This window comes from Artemia sp. Qi Xiang Cuo, chromosome 10, assembly GCF_049724085.1.
Source record: "Artemia sp. Qi Xiang Cuo chromosome 10, ASM4972408v1, whole genome shotgun sequence".
NCBI classification, from domain to species: domain Eukaryota; kingdom Metazoa; phylum Arthropoda; class Branchiopoda; order Anostraca; family Artemiidae; genus Artemia; species Artemia sp. Qi Xiang Cuo.
In genome coordinates, this window is record NC_142803.1 from 42230418 (window position 1) to 42256614 (window position 26197).

The window sequence follows — 26197 nt, forward strand, 5'->3', positions numbered from 1 at the left end:
CGACACAATCCCCAAGAGCCCCGGGGGAAAGTGTTTTGTGTTATGCCCCGGAGGTGTATAAGGTTTTTATGTGAGGGATGGTCGTATAAACTTCGAAGGTGGCTTATTTGATTGGAGTTTGAAAGTTCTAGTTATCTTTTTAAGAGTCATCAAAAGTGATTGGAGGGTATCTACCTTCTCCCCCCACACCATTTCCCCCAAATGCATCCGATTAAATTTTGATATAGCCATTTTGTTCAAAGTAGTCCAAAATTCAAATTACTATAGCTGAGAGGTTAAGGAATCCTCCATAGCACCCGGGACAAGAATTGTAACTTATGGCAGTTGTAAGGTTTTCATAATTAAAAGTGATCTAAAAGTAACAAGCCCCCCCCCCCTTCCGTGCCTTTCCCCCCAAATGCATCTTATTAAATTTTAAAATGGCCCTTATGTTAAAATTCGTCAAAAATTCAAATTACTATAACTTCAGGGTTGAGAAATCCTCCCTAGCCCCGGGGCAAGGATTGTAACTTATATAAGTTGCGCATTATTAGAATATAGGGTTTTTTGGAAGGGAAGGTCTTATTTACTTTGAAAGGGGCTCATTCGATTGGAAATTGAAACCTCTAACTTTTTTTATGAGTCAAAAGTCAAAAGCCCACTTCCCACTCTCCTAAAAGGCATCCGGTCAAAATTTTGAAATAGTTATTTTGTTCAAAATAGTTCAAAGGTAAAACAAACTATGCTTCTGGGGTTGACCCCGCCTAACCTCGGGTAAATTTCTCTGAGTTACGGAACTGAATTATTGTTACTTTGATGCTTGGATTTAGGCATTTACGTAGTAACTTCGATGTACAGTGCAAGGGCTATAAGTTATGCATGTTGCTTATTGTTACTTTGATACTTTGTTCACTTTCATATCTTTTTTGCTTCGATGCTTTCTTTACTTTCATACTTTGGGACTTATACATTGTTACTTTGATGCTAGTTTTGATACTTTGATGAAAGATTGATGTTGAAAACATAATCTTATTTTGAAATAAAAAGTTTTTTAAAAATTGAAACTTTTTGCAATCAAAAAACGAATAAAAATTAATTAAAAAAACTTTCCGAAAGTTTTCTTCCTCAATTCTTTCCGAAAGAATTGAGGTTTTGTACTTCTAATGAATGGTATCTTCACTACAAACAAGAGTATGGGTACTACCCGTATCCCAAACGGTAAAAGTATCATTCTCTTACTTAGAATTATCATTCTCTTACGTTGCTACAAAGTTCTGCAAAATTAGTTTTTCGTTTTTTGATTATAATAATTGGTTAGAATTAGGTTAAGAATTTGGTTGTTAGACCGCGGCGTCTTCAGGGAGTAGGAGTTATATACTTTTAATGAATGGTGTCTTCACTACAAACAAGAGTATGGCTACTGCCCGTTTCTCTAACGGTTAAAGCATAAGGCGTACTTGGTGCTTTACTAAATGGAGTTATATTACGAATATTTTCTTTTGTGCTTATTACAACATTGAAAATTACACTGAAGCCAGACCAGGATTTACCAATAAGTCTACTAAGCCTTGCGGCTTTCAATATTCCTGAAGGTTTGGGGATTTCCCCGAAAATCTTGCAAAAGCGGCAAAAATGCTTTTGCCTAGAAGCGTTAAAGCCTTAAATCCATCCCTGGATGAAACAAAATCTTCAGCTGGTAAACCTTCAGCAATTAATCTGACTATATATCAAATATTCAGTTTAATTTATTAATTTATTTTTACCAAAACTGTTAATTTATTTTGGACTAAAAAATTATTTTGAAATAGAGAATTTTGAAAAACTCTAAACTTTGACAATCAAAAACGAACAGAAGTTAATTGAAAAAAAAAACTTTCCGAAATAGTAGTTTTCTAAATAAAAGTTAAGGTCGTATTAGACTTTTACAGTGAGAGAAGGGGGCAAACCCCAAACTCTGGTTTGTAGAGATTTTCGTTCATTTCAAGCTTGATTCAGTTGCGTATTTAGTTTTAGTTTCAGTCGTTTTAAGATTTATTTACTCATTTATATTAGTAGCCTACCTAATGTAAATTTGTTTGCTATGATTGTTTAATTTCTGTTTGTTTTGGATTTCATTTATGCTTCAATAGCAAAATATTTTTGTTCGTTTTAAGCTTGATTTGCAATTTCAACTTAAGTTTTACTCGTTTTAACATTCAGTTATTCATTATATGAGTACCTGTTGTATATTTTGTTGTTATGATTATTTATTTAATTTCTGTTCGTTTTAGGTTTCATTCATGCTTTAATATTAATTTCTGGTCTTTTTGAGTTTGAGTTTTCGTAGATTTCTATTTCTTCTGATTCTAAGTTTAATATGGCCTTTACTTTTCTTTAGAAAACTTCTTTTCCGGAAATTTTTCTTTTTAATTAATAACTACAAAGGAAACCAAAGCATTCTTGAGTGGTTAGGTGCCATGTTTTTTTTTTTTAGCTTATTTTTACACCCAGGTTTCTATTCTTTAAATTTAGCACCCTTTACTACCCACCACCCTTTACCACCCTTTAATTCCTATTTTTTTATTTTGTAAAATCTCTATGGTTGTAACCAGTCAGGGGCGGATCCAGGACTTTTTAGGGGGGGGGGGGCGCAAAATAGGTTGATCCGATAAGCTTGCGTTAACACCAAGTTTAATTAACGCAAACGCATTAATTAGGTAAATTACACTAATTTAGATTACGTTACGGGGGCGGGGGGGGCCCCCCTCATCCCCCCTCTGGATCCGCCAATATAACCAGTTCAAACAATCACATTTAATCTTCACTGTCCTTGGCACTTTAAATTATCGTAACCAGAAAGGTTAATCTTATTTCAACTATTTAATTACAAGATATGGATTAAATTATCACCCCTATATCTTCTGCAAAAACAGACTTCTATGTTAAACGAAAAAAAATGCAGTTGCTGCAGGTATGTCGATCAATGAATGATGTTGTTAGTGTTGAGGAAGGGGGAAGGGAGGATGGATCAGGTCACCATCAAATGAGAATGCCCAACAACAACTTAACAGAAGTTTTAAACTCCCTAACTACGATAGTGCAGGATTTTTCGTCTTTTGTGTCACTTGTGGCTGTTTTTTTTGTTTTTTTTATTCGTTGTCTGCTTCTTTTTGTCCTGGGGTGATGCCATCAAACTAGTGCTCACATATTTCATAATGGGTCTCATTCGAGGGGAAATTGGGAGTTGTATTGGATTTTTCAAAAGCCATAACTGATCGGAGTACAGCCAATTCCATTTGCACACCATTTCTCGCCCATTGTTCCATTGCCGCCAAAAATTACGTAGGTTCAAAATTTCAGAGTAGCCATTTTAATCAAAATGGCTGAAAAACATGCTCCTGAAGGTAGCGTTACAAGAAATATGAAAATAGCAAAGAATTAATATAAAGCTAACGATGGGTCTTCATAAAAAAAATAAGTGGAAGAGTTAATTGTTATCACAGTCAAATTTGCATAATTTCATTAGTAATTGAGGGAATAATTTCGAAAAAAAAATCACGGAGAATTGTTTTGAAATTTGAAAAAGCTTCATCAGCTTAAGTGGAATTAAGAAACAAAGAAATAGATTAGAAATTAAGATTAGAAGCTAAATTAAGAATGTTTATTTGGACTTAGTATTATATTAAAAACAAGCGAAAATTATGCTTAAAAACAAGTTTCTTTTCAATATAAAGTAAAGAGAAACGTTAAAACACAAAACGAGCATAAATGATGATGTTATATGAGGGGCTTCCGCTTTCCTCAACCACCTGTTCTTTACGCTATAAATTATAACTAGTATTGAATTGAAAGTATTATCGATTCAAACAGACATAGCCAGTTGATGTCTAAACTTTAACGCAAGGAGCAAGGGGTTGAAGAGAGTGGGACCCCTTTGTATGAACTATAACTCCTGTTCGTTTTAAGTTTAGTGTTTCATAAGAAAATAAAAACATAAATAAATTTACCTGGTATGAATCCAGATAAAATATGCCAATAAAATATTTTACTTCTGTGCTGTCTTTAATTCATTTATTCGTTATGTTTATTCTTTCTTCTAGGTATATGATGCCTCATCATGGGACTTTGACAAATCCACTCGTTGAAACGAGGGCTCCATCACCAGCTGCTAGCCAGAGATCGCGGAATTCACACAAGTCTCACCGAAGGCCTGCAAGCTCTGCTAAATGGCGCAGCCCAGAAAGTTCAGATTCCGAAGATTATAAATCGAAAAAAAGTGGAATCAGCTCAAGACAAAGGCGGCAAGGTGATACCAGTGAAGAAGAAGAGGTCCATGGATGTGTGGCTACTGTGAAGCAGCAGTATAAAATCTCACACTCATACGAAAAAGAACGCCGGGCAGACTCCCCACAGCCAAGATCTAAGAGTAGAATCCTGCAAAGTCCCCAAGGAGATCATCGTGAGCCTCCAGATAGCACGGAAACGTGGGCTTGTAACCATTGTACTTTTATGAATGACGCATCGGACAAAATATGCGCTATATGCTGTAAGTCACGCCCTAGTGACGAGAAAGAAAAACGGCGGCGCTTCAGACGCACTGGTGAACGCGAAATAATGAGAAGCAGAGCAAGCAGTGTCGGCATAAGTAAGCCTACTACACCTGAAATTAGTGGTACTTCTGAAGAGGAAGATGAGATTCCGGTAGTTCAATCGAATATGAGATTCAAACTCTCGTCTAAAGCGACTCCAACCGTCACAACGACCAGAGCTTCTCCAACTACTAAGGATTTCAATGGTATATATGAAGATTTTGATATTAATTATGATTGTAACAATTTGAAAGATAAATTAGCCAAAAGCACTATAGAAAAAGTTCCAAAGGTTATGACAAACCCTTCCGATTCAGATGTTGATAACCATTACTGGCCTGAACAACAGTACACGCGGCGAGCGAGGTTCTTAGAATAATCTTTTTAATTGTCTAATAGTAATATCCGTGCTTATACTGACACTCTTTTTTATTTGTAGGTCCTGTGCGAAGTCCAACGGACGATGCTCAGAACCAGCTAAACACTTCAACTCGCTCGCCGCCTCTTCAGCATCTAGTGCAACCTGTTGTAGGATCAATTAATGACATTCAAAAGGATAGCGGACAGAATCCAAAATCTTTGGAGCAAACACTTTTGGAGCATGAAGATTTTTCCTGTGCATTAACACCTTCTGGGAAATCAACCCCTGATCGACGGAATACTTCTTTTCTTCGGGAATATCTAGAAAAGAGTCTAGAACCAAAAGAGAAGAAACGAACTGTTAGTGACTCTTCTTGTGAAGAACTGAAGGAAATATTTAAAAACCTAAAAGCCGAAGAGCCTTCGGTGCCTGATGAAGTGGTTGATGGTGACTATGAAACTGTTGCACAATCTATTCAAAAGAAACCAAACACTGAAGACGATGATGCTGTTATTTCCTCGGCAGATACTTTAAGAGATTTGCAAAGTGCCTTAGCCAGTGAAATAGTAGATGAAAAACTTATAGGTGGTTTGAAAAGTAGTGTCGATTTCAGTACGAAAAAAGATGAAAATTCGGTGGAAGTGAATAAAGATTTTAAACTTGAATTATTGCAGGAGCACTGCTTTAATTCTGATAGTGTTTCTGCTAAGGTGTTTAAACCTATTTTTAAGGAAGGTGAAACTGATTTAGAAGGAGATCTTAGCAATGAATGCATAAATTATGTAGGAGTTCCGTCGCCAGAGCTTGAAGATCCAGTACAAGGATCAATGCAAATATCTGAGCTTCAAGTTGATAATATTGATAATAATAATCATACTACAGCATCGGATCCTTCTGACAGTCTAGTTTTTGGGGTGTACACGCAGCAGAACAATTTGTTCGAAAAATTTAATAAATTTCAAGAATATATGGCTTTAAACAATGAACGATCAATGAGTGATGAAGCTCAGGTGGAAAATAATCCAAACATTTTAGTGTCTTTAAATTTAAGAACTTTTATTCAAGAAGAAAAGAGGGGCTCAAATATTCAAGATAAAGAGAGTAATGAAAGTGATATACCTTATAGAAGATTCTCAGAAAAGCAAAATGATTCATGCTCGCTTAATACAAGCACAATCCGTCTTGAAGAAATGTTTGAAGGCATAAACGACTCTAGAATTGAAGTTTTAAAGAAAGAAAACAAAGCAGATAGAGTGGACATAGAGTCGACTTTGAAATCAAAAAGTGAACAAAAATCTTCGGAAGACGTGGATTACTGGGAAAAAGAAAAAATAAAGATGAACCAAAGCCTTTTTATGCCCAAGAAAGTTATGACTTCGACAGGAACTTCTCCTCTACCACAATCTATTTCAACCCAGGTAAGTGAATATTTGTTTTTCCTCTATCATACTTTTTCTTAATTTTTTTTGTGCTTATAAAGATTGCATTGTTGATAGAAGAGCATCACCAAGTGCTGAAAACCATGTTGTGAACAAGATAGGCCCAGGATTGCACAAAGCCTCCATTCAACTGGAGTACCCCGGGACTTTTTGCTGTCCAATTCAAACCCGGCTTCTGTGTAGACTTGAGAAAATGTGTTGGTCCCCATCCTGCACTGGTTCTGAGTCCATTACTTTTCCTGAAGTCGAAATAATTTCAGTAACTGAACTTTTTAGGAGTTTCAGAAACTCATATCCCAGGAATAGGAAACATAATTTAGGTGATTGGACATTATTTACCCAGGCAGGAAGGATGGGGGTACATAGACACGAAGTAGGGCTCATGATGAATAAGGAAGCTTCTAAATCCTGTTTAGGTTGGGAAAGTATTAATATTAACTACTAATCACTCATTTATCGCTAAAAAGTGCAGAGTATAAGTCATAGTAGTATATGCCCCTCTAAAACCGACTAACGGAGATAGTAGTGACTCAGATGAATTTTATTTGCAGTTATAAAAACAAATAGACAGGGTCTAAAGTTGAAATATGGTGTTTTAAGACTATAATGCTCAGGTTGGTAAAAATTGGGATAGATAGTTACCTAGCCTATGTAAATTTGGTGTAGGAAAAGAAAACAGTAGTAACTAAAGACTGCTGCAATTTCGTAGGTATAGCAATCTAATTATAACCAATACAGGATTTGGTCTTGAAATAGCTCATAAGTTAACATGGTCTTCCCATGATGGTAAAACAGCTTACCTTATTGATAATCATACTGTAAACTGAAAACCTGCAGGATCAATCTATTCTAGGGTATATAAGAGTGCTGTTATTGATGTTAATAGCAAAGGTCATCTTCTAGTAGTGCCTAGGGTTGATTGAAATCTGAAACTTTGGAAAAATTACTACCTTCCTGGAAGCTATGAGGTTTGTAGACTCCAGAATAATAATTTGAGAGAAACTTTCCAGGACCAGTTGGACACTAAATTGGAGAGTTTAAAATTTTACAATATAAAAGATGGAAGAATAATTTTAGAAAAATAATTTGTGGAGTTGCTGGTGGTTTCTTAAGGAAGAAAGTTAGAAACGCAGCAAAACATATTTGTGAAAATGCTTTATGTTTAATAGAGGGGAGAAGGGGCCTGTAGAAGAATTATTCGAGTGACAGATCATATGAAAATAACAGAAATGCAAAGAAAGTGGAGAAAGTACTAAATTATGAACTAAGGAGGTGTGAAGTAAAGGTCATGGATAAAATTGCCGAGGATCTGGAAGATGCAGCTCGGTGGCATAATAGTAAAATATTGTACTGGTATGTTAATAAATGGAGAGGGATTAGTTAATCTGGACTTGTCCTAGCTAAAGATAGGAACGGGCCACAATTTTTAATAAGAAAATGCTTAAAGAGAGATGGGCAGAACATTTTGAGAATGTCCTAAACCGGGATAGAGTTACAGGAAAAGATACACACAACCCTTGGATGTGAAGGAAGATATATTTTCTGAGAAAAAATTAGTGACAGTGCTAAAAGGATTAAAAATAATAATACCCAGGTGTTGATTGTGTGGTGAATGAGTTTCTTAAATGTTGTGGTTATGAGGTTATAAACAAGCTACTGAAGACTATGAAAATGATTTTTGATAAAGAGGAAGTGCCTTTCTGGAATATTTCTGGCGATTTCTGGAATACCCTTATTAAACCCTGTATAAGAAGGTGATAAGAGTGAGTGTGGTAATTGTAGAGGCATTAGCCTGGTTTCTATAGGTAGCCAATTACTTAGTATTGTGACACTTTTTAGACAAACTGTAGAGAAAGTTTTAAGACAAGAACAGTGCGGTTCTCAGAGGGTAGAGGATGCATCGACCAGATTCGCACTCTTAGGTTTTAATTGAGAAATGGCTAAGTTATAAAACACCTTTAGTTGTCAGCCTTATGGATTATGATTGAGCGCTCGATTCAGCTGATAGAAGATCTTTAGCAAAGGTCTTACGATTATATAGTATACCAGACAAATGTATTAAAGTGATTACTGCTATGTACGAGAATAACATCGCTGCTGTTAAGGTGGAAAATGAGATTAGAAGCTGGTTTCGTATTAAATCAGGATTTAAGCAAGGTTGTGCTCTATCCCCATTTATATGAATTATTGATGGACTTTGTCTCGAGGAGCACAGACAAGATAATGGGGGAATACGGAGTCAAATTTGGAAGAAAAACTTTCCTGGATTTAGATAATGCTCATAATTTAAGCATCCTAGATGAACTTCCGAGCATGATGAATGATTTTTTAGACGTTATGCGAGTTCAGGGTGCTACGACATATTTTGAAATTAATTTTAAGACGGCTGTATAAGTTGACTAATTAATTAATTTATTTAAGACGCTAATGCTAGGAATAAGTGAAGAGTAAAGGTGATGTTGGGTAATGAATAGATCGATAAAGTGGGCAGCTTTACTTACCTTGGTAGCATTATTAGTAAAAAATATTATTAAGTATAGTACTAAAGACTTTATTATTAAGTATATTGGTAAAGGCTAGTGTTAGTCAAGTGTGTGCAGTGAAGATGTTAAAAGCAGAATAGCCAAGGCTATGGTGTTTTTTTACAGTTTGAAAAAGGTTTGGAAGAATAGAAAATAAGTCTGCAAACCAAGGTTAGGATATTGGAATCTACAGTGATGGAAGTGGTCAAACATGGTTCTGAAGCATAGACGCTCCGAAAAATGGAGGAAGATTTTCCAGAGATGTTTTCCAGAGAAATTGCCAACGGATTGTTTTGGGTACCAACTGACCGCATTACTAATTGACCTCATTTGAAAAAGTAAGCTGTACGAAGAGTGTTGTGCAATCTTAATTACTAGGGCGATAAGGAGAGAAAGGTTGAGATGGCTAGGGCTTGTTCTGCGGATGAAAGATGACAGATTGCCAAAGATTGTCCTTTTTGGCCAACCTTTTAAGGCTAAGCCGTTTAAGGTGGGAGGATGTCGTAAGGAAAGATTTAAGTCCTGACTGTGCTTTTTGATTTAACTGAGAATAAAATAAACTAAATTGAAATTTAAAAATCATGATTAAAGTTAGATCAAAACTGTTAAATTCATGTGATATATGATGGGTGATTGGATGAATGAGTAAGGTCTAGACCTAGTTCTAGTGCTCATTTACCTCAGTTACTAAGTTAGGAAGACAGTTTTTTTTTCTTATATACCAAGTAATTACCTCTAATACACTATATACTATGATAGACTATCTCTTTTTCTAAACCAGTTATTTATAATAATGTGTTTTTGTTTGTAATATTCGTTTTGCTTTTGGCAAAAGGATTAATAAGTGCTATTAAGGCCATATGATGTCGATACAGTTCAGGTTCTTTTGACTTTCTGAAGTTTTTCCAAAACACTTCTAAATAGCTTGATTTACATTGTCTTTTATTAATATCTGTCGAAAATTTTCTCGGGTATGGTTCCACACTCTTGGAACGTACTAGAAAATTAATGCCCCTTTTGACCTCAAAATGATATATTTGAAGTAACCATTGTTTTTTGAGCATACCAACTAGAAAATATAAACAAAAATTGCAATTGATACTAATTGAAAAACTTTGATTAGTACTTGTTGAAACTGTTTTTTTTTAAGGGAAAATAAGCATTCAGAGGCCCCAAGACAAACAAAAGGTTTATCACGCCGCTTCAAAGAATGTATTATTTCCATAGGTGACACTGCATATTTCTTTCTTTTTCTTTCACCATGAAAGATGGTATCTAACTACTGGTCGAAAAATATTAGGAGGGGCGCCCATATGATCGGAAATCAAAAGATCTTGTGGTCCTTTGATTGGAAAAAAAAAATCTCGCCTCAAAAGAGTATAGCCTTTCGTCATTTTTTCCACAAAGCATCAATGATGGCAAAAATAGAGCAAAAAAGTTGAAAAACTCGAATTCTGAGATACCCAAAGTTGAACAACAATTAAAAGTTCAATTGCTGAAATGCCCATGAGTGAAAATTCTGATATAGGCCTACTCGTTAGACCCAAAGCTGCTAAAAGCTTTTTTTATAAGATTTATCAATGACCAAGACCCATGTCAGAATCCCCCCCCCCCCACATGTCGAGTTTCGTTTATGTATTTTTCCTACAAAACATGTTCTTCTGTCGTCCTAATAAATTCTGTAAGCTACAATTGCTGTAAAGGGTGTAAAGAGGAAGGGTTGGGGGAGGAGCGTGCGTAGGTGTGTTGGTATCATGCGGCTTGGTGGTGCAGTGATTTTCAGTAGTAATGGTAGTAGTAGTAGTATTCCATTTAAGGTATAAAATGCCCAGGATTCTTAGGTGTTTACTTATTTTCTGGAGCATTTGGAATCCTCTCAAGTTTCTTTTAGTAGAGACTTGGTCAAATGGCTTATGACAAAAAAATGGTTTAGAATTTTAATTTGTAAAGGTTTTCAATAAATTCGGGTCTTCTGTACCCGGGCCAGTGCATGGATTTAAAATTGGGTTAGTAATTTTCTAATCTTGGAATCGAAAGACGTCTAAAAGGATAGCAGTTTGGTAATTCTGGTACGCTGGAAAATCTGATTAGTTGGATTTCACTTCTGAGACTTCTTTTTTAATCGGGGTCTGAGGGTTAATATATATACATATATATATATATATATATATATATATATATATATATATATATATATATATATATATATATATATATATATATATATATATATATATATATATATATATATATATATATATATATATATATATATATATATATATATATATTTTTTTTTTTTTTGCATACTTCTTTGATTAGAGAAGCTACGGATACTTTGTAGCGCGTGATATTTTTTTTGCATTCTTGTTGCTTTACTTTTTTTTGTTTTAAAATGGAATGGGTACTACATCAACAATAATTTGTTCCCAGTTTTCTTCTATCTCTATAGGCCTACAAGACTTATTTTTCTCAGGTATAACTGATTTAGGTCGTAATAGTCCTCATCGAATGGGATTCATCGAATGTAATATCATGTTAACTAGATTACATTATCAATTTTTCTGAGCACAGAACTTAGCAATCGGTATACTCAGTTTTAGATACCTTGACACCGGACCCGGGTACTGAAGCAACTACTTTAGTTTGAGTTCAAACATCTGCCATCTGAATGAGAAATAGTATTTGACCAACGAGAATTGTTGAAATAAGGTCTATAAGAAGACGTAACACGTTGATGTCTTACAGAAAATAGTGTCGGTTAAACCTTCTGTCTACTGAATCTTTTGATCACAAATCTCTGCCTGTTTTTTTTTTCAAGCTTCATTTAGAAAGTAAAAAAACTTTGTATTAAGTATGGTATTGTTAAAAAATTTTCCAGAAAATAAGAATTCAGTGGACAATAGGCTATCTCTAGATTTTTAAAGAACCTACTTTTAGCTATTATCTAAAACCCCATTATTTTTCAAAGACATATGACGACCTGGATACACCTGAAGTGCTATCACTACAGAGGAAAATTTCGTTTGTGGGTGAAGAAACCAGATCAAGTGACTATCCCTCCACCCAACCGCTGAGATTGAGCAGAGGGTTATCTTTTGAAAATATGCGAAGTGCATTCCATTTTGTAGACCCTAAAACGTATCGTGGAGAATATGAGGTATGAATTTACATTTGGACAAGTTATATATACAGTTGAAAGACATCTAACAGTAATGACGGGGAATACAGTGGTGGCAATATGCTGCTAAGGTTGGCTAAAAGAAGCCGACGAAACTGGGAGAATTTTTTTGAAAAAAAGATACCTTTGGAGATAAGAGCCTCGTCCCCGGTCGAAAAGCCGTTTAATCTCTCTCTGAAGTCATAATTATTCGTGCGGTGTGTCTCTCTTTTTCTGTAGGGGTAACCATATTGGATCAGTGGCCATAAAATATTATAAGATGGCTAATTGGAATGCAGATTAAAATAACGAACGTCCTTTTTACGCGATGAAATACTTCGTACCTCTAAAATGTGTCGTTTTCTTCGATGATATACTGCAAAACATCAATTTTGGCCAATAGGGATTACTACGCTTGAAGGTGCCAATTCTGTGATAACCTAACGATTTTTTTTTATGAAGGAAAACCGTAAACCGAAGGTTTACGGCCTTCCTCCTCAGAACAGAGAAAATTCACATTTTAGCATAGGCATCATCTCTTGGAGAGAGACAGCCCACCTTACACAGTAATTCTAGTTTTTCAGGAATTTTCATTCAAATTACTTGCTTTCGTGGTTCTCATGACTTAAGCCCCTCCTCGTGAAAAGAAAAAAAAACTATGCGAAAATGACTGACAATAACAATATTATGGTAAAATGATAACATAATGATAATGATGTGACATTTTTAACATGACATTTTCACCATGGCATCATGCTAAAAAGGCATTTAATGGCATTGCGTAAGCATTGTAAATGTTACTTGCAATGACAGAGGCTGATTAAAAAAATTGTCAGGTTTATTATGTGTATTTAAAAAAAGAATAGGATAACACTAAAATCAAACTCTCTCTAATAGAATCAAAGAGCAAAAACGAAACTTGAGACAAAGCTTTCAAAAAAAAAATTCAAAGGAATTTAAATAGCCATATTAAAAGCTAAAATAAACAGAAATAAAGTAATGTAATGAGTCAATCATAAAAACAATAAAATTGACCAAAAATAGGCTTTAAGGGGGTTGTAAGAGGTATTAAGGGGCTGTTTCCCTTAAACCTCTAAACATTAGAGTGCAACTTGGGCTTTACTTAAACTGATTTGTGTCTTGTGTTTTCTTATTTTTCGAAAAGAAAATTTTTTTTTTTAAGACAGTCGGTGTGTTATATTACAACAACACCGAAAAAAAGATCATAATACTTTTTTAAAGATTTACAAGTAAGAGTTGGGCTGCCAACCCTCGTGCTCCCTAAAATGCAAGTGTCGTCGGCATTTTACAACAATCAGTATTTATTTCGAACAGTGTGTTTTTCATTTACCAAAACATTGACAAAAAAAAGAAGAAAGTCACGTACTAGTCAAAGCTACACAATACTAATCGTGGTTATATTGATTATAGGTTATATAAGGTTTATAAGGTTATATTTATTGGCCAATATTCACTTGTTTAATGACTTAATTTATACTTATTTTAGGTTTTAATACTGCTCTTTGGATTTCTTTGAAAATCTTTTTTTTTGAAATTTCAATTTCACTCTTTATTTCCAAAAGAGGTTTCAAGTGTTTCCTGTAAAGTTCGTATTAAATAATCTATTTTAGTTAAAATCAAATGTGTTCTCTCTCATTGGTTGGAACACACTTGAATGAAAATTGGAATGAAGCAACTTTCTCATAATATATAGTTTTCTACAGTTATTTCAACAGTGAAAAGTTATTTGTCATGCACAAAATTAGAGAAAAGGAATATTTTTAGCAAATTTAGCAGAAATTTGAAATTGATAAAATTTATATGCCTAAAACTCCTTTGCTACTCCTCTGGAACCGCAGTTGTAAAGCGGGATAACTTTTTGGTACCCTATCCACTAAACATGAATCTGCTTCATGGGAGGGGCACTGCTTAAAAAATGGCCAAATTAAATGAAATATAGAAGAAAATATATCAACTATAGGTAAACATTTCGAAATTTGTACTGGAAGGGCACAGGCCAGAATACCTCCTTTCTTTCCCCCTAAGTAACTGCCTATTACGCAATACTAATTACGCAATATGTGTCTTTTTGTATATATATATATATATATATCAATTCTCTATCCCTGTCAACTTTTCAACAGGGGTCTTTTTAAGGTTTTAGATAAATCCATACGTCTTACTATCCTATAACATAATTAAAACAAAATGGACAAAATTGATGCCAGAAGCTGTATTCGAAAACTACAACATACAATTTTAAAGCTTATAGTATATAGAGAAACGCTTTAAGCTAGATTACGTAGGGTAAATTTACAGCTCACTTCTTTTTGGGATATTGTTGTTGTTGCTGAACACTTGCGGATGTTTGGTTTGTTTGAGTAATTGAGATTCGGCGGTCGTTGCGTCCGTGCTGGTCAAATATATGCTGAAATACAAAAATAGATTTAGCTTTCCCTCAAGTTTACATGTGTTTATTTAAAAGTAAATATCATGATCGGATAGAAAAAAGGAATATAATGAAGTAATAATATGTACTGTATATGTAGAATACTCTGCGCACGCTAGTTTAAAGTGAAGATTTTGCGGTAGTTTCAATGTGACCTTGGAGATCATTCCAAGCTATGGAGTTTGGGTCCTGAAATTGGTTTGTGATTGAAAAAAGAAATCCTATACCAATAATGAACCAGTGTAGATACGTTACCCGTAAGACTCTAAAGACGCAGTTAGTCTTAGGTAAACAAGGTAAAAGTAAGAACATACATTCTTGCACCCTAATTTTGGACTGCCGACTTACTGTTCAAAATGGGTATCACTTCCCAGTTCAAGAGAAATTACTGCTCTGGAAAAGAGAAGGGCAACGAAAAGAACTAGAAAAAGACCTTGATGGACCTAATCAAGCTATAAATACATTCTTGACAGTTTAAATAATATAGCACAACAGACATACGGCTTCGTCATAAGACGCTCTTTCCTACTGTGACTTAAGCATAATATCAAATTTATGATTATTTAATGGCTTTAGTAATATAAGGGTTGGATTTCTCAATAAGCTCTCACTATTTCTTGTGGTTTGGATTTTTTTTGTCTTTTCTTTTCAATGTCAAAAATCGTAAACCCAAGTCAACTGCTTAAGCCCATCAAACACAATATCTTGATATTATTACTTTGATTTAATCATCTACTTCACTATAATCACTGGCCAGTAATAAACTAATCTATAAAGTAGTGATGACATTTACCTGTGTGAAGTACTACAGCATTCCGCATAATTGGTGATAGAAGACATCACTAAACCCATGTTTTGAACAATTAAATAAAAAAAAATTCAACTAAAAGTAAAAAACTCGTTTTAAAGCTTAAAATAAACAGAAATTATTCTGTATATGAAGGGGTTGCCTGCCTCCTAAATATCTAGCTCTTCACGCTATAATTCTTAGCACTTTTAAAAAGGCTTGCTATTCTAATTAAACGGCCTTTGTGTTTCAGGAATCGTTCTTAAAAAAAATGTGGGACAAACAGTCAGACTTAAGCGTAAAAAACAAGGTTTTCAGGCTCGAAGCCTTTTATGGATAACACTAAGCTTAATGATTCTTACATATTTGGAATCAGCATATATGATTGATAAATTCATTGACAACAAAATTCCGTTTTTTAGAGTTTCGGCTACAATTGTGCCTTGTCGCTCCTTACTTACAGTTTGTTACCACGAACTGTTTGATCAAATTTTTGTTCCTCTGTTGATGCCCAATGAATGCAACTAGCATAAAAAATATTAGTTTTCTCTGCACGAAAAACACGAGGGGAGAGGATTAGAAATATACCAGGGTACAATATTATCTTTTAATGGTATTTTTCCATTTAGAAAAATGGTAAAAGTAAAAATAGAGTGAATACAGGTGAAAATTTAGAAAGGTTTTACATGTAGGATAGACTAGACCGTAAGTTTCCATACATTGGATAAACAAATATTCATTTTTGTTCTGTAAATGGTATTGCATAATACGAAATTGGACTTCAAAAAAGAAAAAACGTCCTAGAAAATCTTATGGTGCATACTTTACTTGGATTAAAATAAGAAATTTACAGTTCTGAAATGTTTTTTTTATTAAGTTTGGCATTACCTGTTTTGGGCCAGTTACGATCAGAACGCCATCTGTAGTGAAGTAAGCATTGAGCTGGTCAACATCAAGTCCTTCAGGAATATGGTACTTCCTCACTAGCCGACGGCTAACTAGTCCATGTTCATCTTCCTTTTCCTCATGATAAGCCTCTACAAATAGAAATCCATCCAAAGAACGGACATTGGTCTGAAAAAAAATTCAAAAAGTTCTAGAAAGGTTATTTCCTATCTGTGTTGGACGGCAAATTGTTGAAGCAAGCAAGCTCCAAGCCTATATTAGCTTGACATGATGATTGAGCAAACAGCGAGGACAATTTTCACTCCTCCCTCCTCCTTGTACCCGCTACTGATTTTATTTTCGACAATTTGACTAATAAGTTGGTTATGGTGTATCAAAGAATCTTGATAAACATTTTGTGGTACTGGTGAATTATGTGGATACTTCTAAAGAAGTCAAGTTTGGTTAATGCTAATGAAATAAAACAAAAGATGAATATATAATAGTTTAGAAGCAAATTTGGGCTATATATTTGCACATGGGGGGGGGGGGGTAAAGCATAGCATATATTAAAAACATAACCAAACCTAACCTATGTACCTGCCCCCCCCCCCCTAAACCCCAAAATACAACAGTTTAAATGTCGTAAACGCAATGAAAACTACGCTTTGGATTCCATTTCTCAATAGTAGTCTCTTGAAATAACCCGTCTGGCGGGTTTCATCTCTCGTTAATATATAGAAGTGTCCACATAATGCACCAGTACCTAGCTTGCTGTGAAATTTTTTCTCAGCTCGCTAAAGCCAGCACAGCATAAAGAATTGATTGAAATACCAAGAGAATTACAACAAATGGGGACTATTAGAGCACCCTAGCGGCTTCTGTAGTATCATAACCAGTGTATAAATTGTAGATTAGTTCGTTAATGAATTGAAAAATACTCATTTTTATGAAATTTACAAAACGAGGAAGTTCCCGAAACAGAAACGTCAAAAAAAAAGAGAAAAAGGAAACAGGTAAAGTTGAAACATCATACGTTCAGATATTTGTGAAAAGACCACTGCTAAGGCTCCTCCAGTGCAAGAAGAAGGGCTATAAAAATAATTTAAAAGCACTTAGAACCTGATTTAATTTCTTATTATTCAGGATGGCAATGTTCGCATCTCCATGAATTTTCTTTTTGATTTTTATGCTTCTCGCAGTTTAACAATTCTAATGTTTTCCATTTATCCGAAATTTTAAACCATCAAACAACTAAACTTTATGAGCATGATTGTTTTGACTGTATTGTCTAATTCTTACTGTTACTAATACGTCTACAGTGCTTATAGATTTAAACAATTGCTTATCATTTATACTCTTGGGGAAATGGAAATCAGTTACATTATGAACATTTATTTTCAAACCACTCTTTACTTATAAATGACTGCTATAATTTTGTCAGGATTTTTTTTTAGTGTGGTAAAAGAATTCTTTGAGCTCTTAGATGGGTTTTTAGAGTAATAATATTGGCAATTAAAAACAATGTTTCAGGAACCACTACTAAATGAGGCTACCCCTGTCTGAGGGATCTTAGCCTGTATTATACACAATTTCTATGGGAAATTCCGTGCATCACAAAAAGATCGATTAACATGAGCACTCACCCGCGCACTCACATACATAAATACACGCAAACACATACAAAAATTTAACCTATTTTTTTCTCAAATTCGTATTTACTATTTTGCTGAATAATCTTGAGGCTGTAGGCTATCGAACGTATTTGATAACTCCTGATTACTTGCAACAGAGAGAACCCAAGGTATCTCGAATACTAATTCACTTTTATTGAAATATTTTCATTATAGTTCACTACATATTCGGAAATTAACTTTTTTGGACTATTTTTTTCGCATCTGATTTTTCTCTCATCAATGATCTTCCTTTTATCTCATCGAAAACGACAATTGTATTTTGGCAATTTGATTAGTATCTATTGATTTTGAGAACCAATGCTACTTAACACTTATTAAATCTACTCTTTAAAAATACTCTTCGCAGAATCCACACCTCGCACTCAAAACGTTATTAGATACTGAATATGTTCTATAATTTCACTATACTTTTAGTACAGTACAATAAAAACTAGTAGCAAATATTATTTGTCGTATTTCTCAACTTTTATTTTTTAATGTGTTACTAAGTTTTTGCAAGTGGTCATTCATTTAGTGCATATAATGCTGTCCAACAACATCATGCCAATTCTTCCGGTTAGTTCCACGGCTACAAAATAAAAAATGTTGCACGTTTTCACATGTTCACCCATAGGAAAAGAAAAATAGATAGAGGCCAGATTGTCGATTTCGCGATTTATTTTAATTTTCGACGAAGCCAACTAAAAATTGAGATGGATAAAATGAAAAACGATGGTCAATCAGACGCGAAGCTACGCGGTTCGAAACTGATTACTAGAAATAAATGCTATTGTTATAACTTTGAAACACGCAGAACTGAAGAATTAGAGAACCGTGAGACGATGGAGAAAAAAAGAATTAATGGGTAGCAGCAAGTAGGTAATTTAGAAAGTGGAATTGCAAATAATGTAGCTAGAGAGAGAAGTGCTTTCCAAGTGTCTCTGGAGAGCACTAATTCGTAGATGTCGTTTAGTTGTGCGCATAGCGTTTTCGACAGTATGATTCAACCCCGTCCGCCGCAGGGTGCAAAAAATCTATGCCGGCTGCTTCTAATCAGGCCTTGAAAAGGTCGAATGCAGAAATTATTAGCCTCAATGACCCAACATATCATAGTGGAAGGAACACTAGACCCTTTTCCGTGACTGTATAAACTCATTTAGTAATGAAAGGCAAGATTTTGCGACACGAAATCTGGGATTTAATCAGAGATAAAACAGTGAAAGGGAAACTGGAACGAGGAGTTAGCTGGTCATTGTGAAAAAAAAGATATAAATATTGCGCATTGGAACATTCAAGGGTTTGCAGAAGATAAAATCCGTGGTTTATTGACTTTAATTAGTTGCAAGCGGGACTTGATAAAAGTGGTTGAGACTTGGTTGGAAAGTTCTATATTTATAGAAGAATACGTATATTTTGGTGCCCACAAAAAAAAAAAAAAAAAAAAAAAAACAAGAAATGGGAGAACGTATGGAGGTGTTTCTCTTCTATTATGAAAGAAATTATTTTCGGATAGTAAAGTTTCAAAACTGAAAAATGCGTCATATAATCTAGTGTGGATAAGAGTTTGTTTTTCAAAAGTAAATATTATTTTTTGTGCTATATATACTCCACCAGAGTCCAGTTCATTTTCGGAGGAGGATACTTGGACTATTCTTTAGAGGGAGAAATGTGTCTTTTCGAAACTGTATCCTGCCGATTGTCTTTGCTTTCTACGAGATTTCAACGCTTATGTTAGATCGACACGGGAGACGCTCTGGTCTATTCGTGATTGCACGGATGTACCAGTGGGAAGAAATTGGGATGATATTAATATGGTTCTTCCGCAGAGGGCAAATAGGGATCATTTCCGCAGAAATAATATTTGGGAAGGAAATTTTTGGAATTGTGTAATAATGATAAGTTGGTAATTTTTAATGGGAGAATAGGAATGGATAAAAGTAAGGAAGAGTTTACTTGTTATAGTGGGAGATCTCCAAGTTTGATTGATTTTTTATTATGGTGGATTTGTCTCTTTGGTCTTCATGTGTTGATTTTGAGGTAGCAGCGCTGGTGGGGTCTGATAATATACCAATTAGGGCCAAGATAGAATTAAAATAATAGAAAAAAGGTGGAGACAAAAAGAAAAGGAAGTAGGGTAATGGGTAAGAGTAGGGCAGTAGAAAACATGAAAGAAGAAGAATTTATAGAAATGAAGAATCCGCTTTATGTGTCCTGAGGTGGAAAAGTAATTTCAGGAGAAAATAATGGAAGAAAATGAGCAAGAATGTTTGGAGAGAAGCCTGAGACTAGCGGAAGATGGGGAAATTGAAAGCTCTATAGGAAAATTGAGTCAAGTAGTATATTCAATAGGGGAGAGGGTTGCAACTGGGAGAGAGGGGTTTGAGGAGAGTTTTTTTTTACAGCCTGTGTCGAGCTAGGAGACATATATTGAATAGTTTAATTATATTATTAAAAGAGTATAGAGGGAAGGGACAGTTTTATAAGTATTGTGAGGAATATAAGATGGAGAGGAGAGAGTATAAAAGGCTTATAAAGGGGAGAAAGAGGTCATTCGGATATGAGAGGAATATAAAAAAAATAGAGAAGCATTTAGAGGTAGCGATAGTAGAAAATTTTGGAAGCTAGTGAAAAGTTCGTTAGGGGGTAGGAATAAAGAAAGGAGGATTCCACCTGCTGAAAGCTGGCCAGATTATTTACAGGAAACAGAGAGGCAAGGAAATAGCGGATTAGATGAAAATGTAGATCTTAGGAACATAGTAGGATTAGAAAGCCATCGGTCAGATAGACCTTTTACCAAAGAAAATCAAGAGCTTTTTCAGCCTGTAACCCAAGATGAGGTATGTAAATTTCTTAAAAGTATGGGAGGTAGATTTGTTCCATTACCATACAGGCAATAATTTGGAAGTGGACACGGGTTTGGGCAATACCGATGATAGCGATTATTTTTTCAAAGGTAATAGAGGTAATGGGCGGAGATGAGCTTTTTGTAGCGTTTCTAGACCTCAGAAGGGCGTTAGAAGGAGTTGATAGGGAATTACGGACAAAATTTTTTAAAAATAAATAGGTCTACCGAGAGCATTTATAATGATTGTAGTTAAGATGTATTTGGCAGTGAGGGAAGTTGTGAAGACTGGTAGACGTATATCGAAGGTAGTACAAAGGAGGGTCCGGTTGAACCAAGGATACACTTTGTCTCCTAGGCTATTCTCTCTATATGTTAATGATATACGTAGAGGAATATCTAAAGCAGAAAAAGGCACCAAGTGTCAAGTTGCTTACAGATAATATAATTTTATTATTATTGGCAGATATAGATTATTGGAAGACATAGTAAGGAAAATCTTCAAAAACTCCTTGACTTAGCGTCTGAGTATCAAACAGTTCGTGGTAACGAACTGTAAGTAAGGAGCGACCAGGCTCAATGGTAACCGAAACTCTAGAAAAGGAGTTTTTGATACCAATATATACATCAAAAGAATCAGATTTCAATGCTGATTTCAAATATATAATTTTCATCAAGTTTAGTCGTACTCATCAAAAGTTACGCGCCTGAGGAAATTTGGCTGATTTTCGAAAAAAGGAGGAAAAACCCCCTACAAGTTATAGAACCTTGATGAAAATAACACCATCATATTCAGCGTATCAGAGAACCCTACCGTAGAGGTTTCAAGCTCCTATCTACAAACATGTGGAATTTTGCATTTTTTGCCAGAAGAAAGATCACGGATGCCTCTTTATTTGTTTTTTGTTGTTTTTTTCCCCAGAGGTGATCTTATCGACCCAGTGGTCCTAGAATATCGTGGGAGGACTCATTGAATCGGAAATTAAAAGTTCTAGTGCCCTTTTTAAGTGACCGAAAAATGGAGGGCAGCTAGGCCCCCTCCCACGCTCATTTTTTCCCAAAGTCACCTGATCAAAATTTTGAGATAGCCATTTTGTTCAGCATGGTTGAAAATAAGATAAGTATGTCCTTTAGGATGACTTAATCCCCCGATAAGAATAACTTTAGCTTCAAGAGCGAGGTATTGACTAGTAGGCGAGCCCCCTAATATACGCATTAAAAATATATGAATATAGAAGTTCGTTACGTAAGTTTGTGGATTAGTGGAAGATGGGGAAATTGAAAGTTCTATAGGAAAATTGAGTCAAGTAGTATATTCAATAGGGGAGAGGGTTGCAACTGGGAGAGAGGGGTTTGAGGAGAGGTTTTTTACAGCCTGTGTCGAGCTAGGAGACATATATTGAATAGTTTAATTATATTATTAAAAGAGTATAGAGGGAAGGGACAGTTTTATAAGTATTGTGAGGAATATAAGATGGAGAGGAGAGAGTATAAAAGGCTTATAAAGGGGAGAAAGAGGTCATTCGGATATGAGAGGAGTAAAAAAATAGAGAAGCATTTAGAGGTAGCGATAGTAGAGAATTTTGGAAGCTAGTGAAAAGTTCGTTAGGGGGTAGGAATAAAGAAAGGAGGATTCCACCTGCTGAAAGCTGGCCAGATTATTTACAGGAAACGGAGAGGCAAGGAAATAGCGGATTAGATGAAAATGTAGATCTTAGGAACATAGTAGGATTAGAAAGCCATCGGTCAGATAGACCTTTTACAAAAGAAAATCAAGAGCTTTTTCAGCCTGTAACCCAAGATGAGGTATGTAAATTTCTTAAAAGTATGGGAGGTAGATTTGTTCCATTACCATACAGGCAATAATTTGGAAGTGGACACGGGTTTGGGCAATACCGATGATAGCGATTATTTTTTCAAAGGTATTAGAGGTAATGGGCGGAGATGAGCTTTTTGTAGCGTTTCTAGACCTCAGAAGGGCGTTAGAAGGAGTTGATAGGGAATTACGGACAACATTTTTTTTTAAATAAATAGGTCTACCGAGAGCATTTATAATGATTGTAGTTAAGATGTATTTGGCAGTGAGGGAAGTTGTGAAGACTGGTAGACGTATATCGAAGGTAGTACAAAGGAGGGTCCGGTTGAACCAAGGATACACTTTGTCTCCTAGGCTATTCTCTCTATATGTTAATGATATACGTAGAGGAATATCTAAAGCAGAAAAAGGCACCAAGTGTCAAGTTGCTTACAGATAATAGTAATAGTAAGGAAAATCTTCAAAAACTCCTTGACTTAGCGTCTGAGTATCAAACAGTTCGTGGTAACGAACTGTAAGTAAGGAGCGACCAGGCTCAATGGTAACCGAAACTCTAGAAAAGGAGTTTTTGATACCAATATATACATCAAAAGAATCAGATTTCAATGCTGATTTCAAATATATAATTTTCATCAAGTTTAGTCGTACTCATCAAAAGTTACGCGCCTGAGGAAATTTGGCTGATTTTCGAAAAAAGGGAAAAAGACCCCCTAAAAGTTATAGAACCTTGATGAAAATAACACCATCATATTCAGCGTATCAGACAACCCTACTGTAGAGGTTTCAAGCTCCTATCTACAAAAATGTGGAATTTTGCATTTTTTGCCAGAAGAAAGATCACGGATGCCTCTTTATTTGTTTTTTCGTTTGTTTTTTTTTCCCAGGGGTGATCGTATCGACCCAGTGGTCCTAGAATATCGTGGGAGGACTCATTAGATCGGAAATTAAAAGTTCTAGTGCTTATTTTAAGTGACCAAAAAATGGAGGGCAACTAGGCCCCCTCCCACGCTCATTTTATCCCAAAGTCACCTGATCAAAATTTTGAGATAGCCATTTTGTTCAGCATGGTTGAAAATAAGATAAGTATGTCCATTAGGATGACTTAATCCCCCGATAAGAATAACTTTAGCTTCAAGAGCGAGGTATTGACTAGTAGGTGAGCCCCCTAATATACGCATTAAAAATATATGAATATAGAAGTTCGTTACGTAAGTTAATTCGTAAGTTACGTATATTTATTACTAGTAAACACATTCGTAAATAAAATTAAACAAGTTTCGAGAAAGCCATTTAACCAAGAACGACTTTAAAACTTTAAACGAACAGAAATTATTCCTAATATGAAAGGGACTGTCCCTTGTGCGACGCCTCGCTCTTTACGCTAAAGTTTGTCTTTCTCTCAACACTTATTTTTTTTTAAAATATAAAAAAATTTAGCGTAATGAGTGAGGCGTTGCGGCGGGGACAGCCGCGTTCATATACGGAATAATTTCTGTTCGTTTTTAAGTTTTAATGTCGTTCCTTACTTTCAGTTAATAAAACTTGTTTTTTTTATTAAATTTTTTTTTAAGGAAAAGCGGTTAGCTTTGAATATAGATAAGTCGGTAGTTATGATGTTTAGGACTAGTGGTAAAATAGGGGGGGGGCTAAGATCTAGCTATAGAGGGGAGGAAACGAAAATAGTGGATGAATTTAACTATTTAGGAATTAAGTTAACGGCCAATGGAAAATGGAAGAGGCTTATAGAGGAAGTGGTAATTAAAGGGAATAGGAAAATGGGAATGTTTTTTAGAGGTAGTATTAAGGAATTAGGCCTAGATGATATTAAGCTGCAGAAGAGAGTTTTTGAGGGAAGGTTGATTTCAGTAAATCATTATGGATTAGAATTGTGGGTTTTGAGAAGGGAATGAGGTTAGAAAGGATTCAACTTAGGCACTTTAAGAGACTATTAGATTCAATTAATAGGTTTAGTAGTCTATTAGTAAGAGGAGATTTAGGCCTAGATACACTTAGGAATAAGAGACTAGTAAAAATGGTTAAGTTTTGGGAAAGGATAACAGCATTGCCTGAGGATAGATTAGTTAAGGTATCATACAGAGAAATGGTAAATAATAATAGGAAAGATTCATGGCCAAATCAAATAATAAAAATACTGAATAATTGTGGGGTGTCAGGAATTTTGAATCAGGGGGTAGGCATAGCAGGAGAAGTGGGATCCGTGGCAAAAGAGGCAAAGAGTGAACTGCAAGAGCAGGAGATCCAGTTATGGTAGGCTGGTCGGACCACGGCAGCGTCTCTAGGTGTGTACGCTGAGGTCAAGGAGGCATGAGGGGAGGAATATTGTTTTAAAGTGTAACTTCAGGGGGAGGATCTAAGGTGGGTTATTTCAATAACGGGTACTTTTATGCGTTTCGGTGAAAGAAGAAAGTATTTGGGGAGGTTTAGGTCGCGGAATGGTCTGTATTTTTGCCCGATGTTTGGAGAAAATGATGACTTTGAGCACTTTATGTGGAGTTGAAGGATTTGAGGGTAGAAATTTTTGGGATTGGGGTTAATGGGAAGGATTGGATGGTCAGAATTTAAAAAATTAAGTGTAAAGTGGATATCAAGAATGTGGGGAGTTAAACGCTTGTAGCCAAGCAGCACAGAGGGAGATTTTTGGAGGGTGGACGATAGGCGGGACAACAAAGAATCTTGAAAGTTATTTTATATGGTTTACTTGAAGCATTTTCCTTTTCTTTTTTGTAGCCATGATCCATGTAGCTTTAAAGCATTTAAAATGCATTGATCATGTCTGCGACATTTTGTGTAATTATGTTAATTTCATGGTATTATATGCCTTAGTATGTTTCTTTTCTTTTTGCAACTGTTAAGCTTTTTCATCGTCATTATTATATACCCTGTTGTGTGTGTTAATATCATGTGGTATTATTTTGTGTTATTCGTTATTTTCGCCATGGCCCAAAGTGGCTTTTGTTGCAATATCTATCTATCTATCTATCTTCCATTGTAGAATAGCGTGAATAGAGAATATCACGATTCTGGGCTAATACGAAACTTGACTGCAAATTCAGAATTTGGCCTCTATTTTTTTTTCTCTATGCAAACACGGGGTAGAAAACTCTAAAGTAAACAAAGATAGATAGCTCTGCATTGGTCTAGTCATTCTACACAAATGGTGAAAAAGAGGTAAGGAAGCAAAAGACCTTTTCCTGAATCCTTCAGAAGCGTCTTATCGAATTAAAATAAGTTTCTTACCTCGTCAGGGGAGAAATGTTGCATGTCAACTAAGACAAGGAACCTGTCGTTATCAATCCTTAGCTCAGAAACACCAGTTTCTTTTCTTCCGTAGCTGTTGAAACTTTGGTAGTTTTTACCAATGGCAAGGACGGAAGTATAATCCTCTGGAGAAATACCATTTCCAAAGTGCTGATAGAAAATTCTTACTGGGCGGCTTTCATCACGGTAGAACTGGCGAACGTGAATAGGAACTCGGGATTGGTTGTGTTGAGAATTCATTGTTTCCTTATTGAAGAAATGCTCAAATACCCTGAAAAATAGACAACGTTAATTGTAAAATGTGCAGCATTGGCTCAAATTTCGGTTTCACGGGCTCTTATCAACAGTAGTACAGCTGAACCCAATTAAATTTCATCAAAGCCATGAGGAGGGGGGACTTAGTTGCTCCTTCGTTGGTCAACAAATTATAAATA

General features: G+C 35.2%; 2 protein-coding genes across 2 annotated transcripts in view; one reads left to right on the top strand and one right to left on the bottom strand.

Moving 5' to 3' along the window:
* The window catches only part of LOC148947778 (uncharacterized), a 192139-nt gene that overhangs the window by 72226 nt on the left and 93716 nt on the right, over positions 1-26197 (top strand). The window contains exons 7-9 of the mRNA XM_089096007.1: positions 4059-4753; positions 4987-6326; positions 11841-12029. Coding sequence (XP_088952133.1) covers positions 4059-4753; positions 4987-6326; positions 11841-12029 — 2224 coding nt within the window. The remainder of the gene's footprint in view (positions 1-4058; positions 4754-4986; positions 6327-11840; positions 12030-26197) is intronic.
* Positions 14248-26034, bottom strand: LOC148947779 (alpha-crystallin A chain-like). Its single transcript, XM_089096234.1, has 3 exons — positions 25743-26034; positions 16154-16339; positions 14248-14457 (listed from the first exon to the last, which is right to left on the bottom strand). The coding sequence occupies exons 1-3, from the start codon at positions 26001-26003 to the stop codon at positions 14350-14352; spliced, it is 555 nt and encodes a 184-aa protein (XP_088952360.1). The 5' UTR covers positions 26004-26034; the 3' UTR covers positions 14248-14349.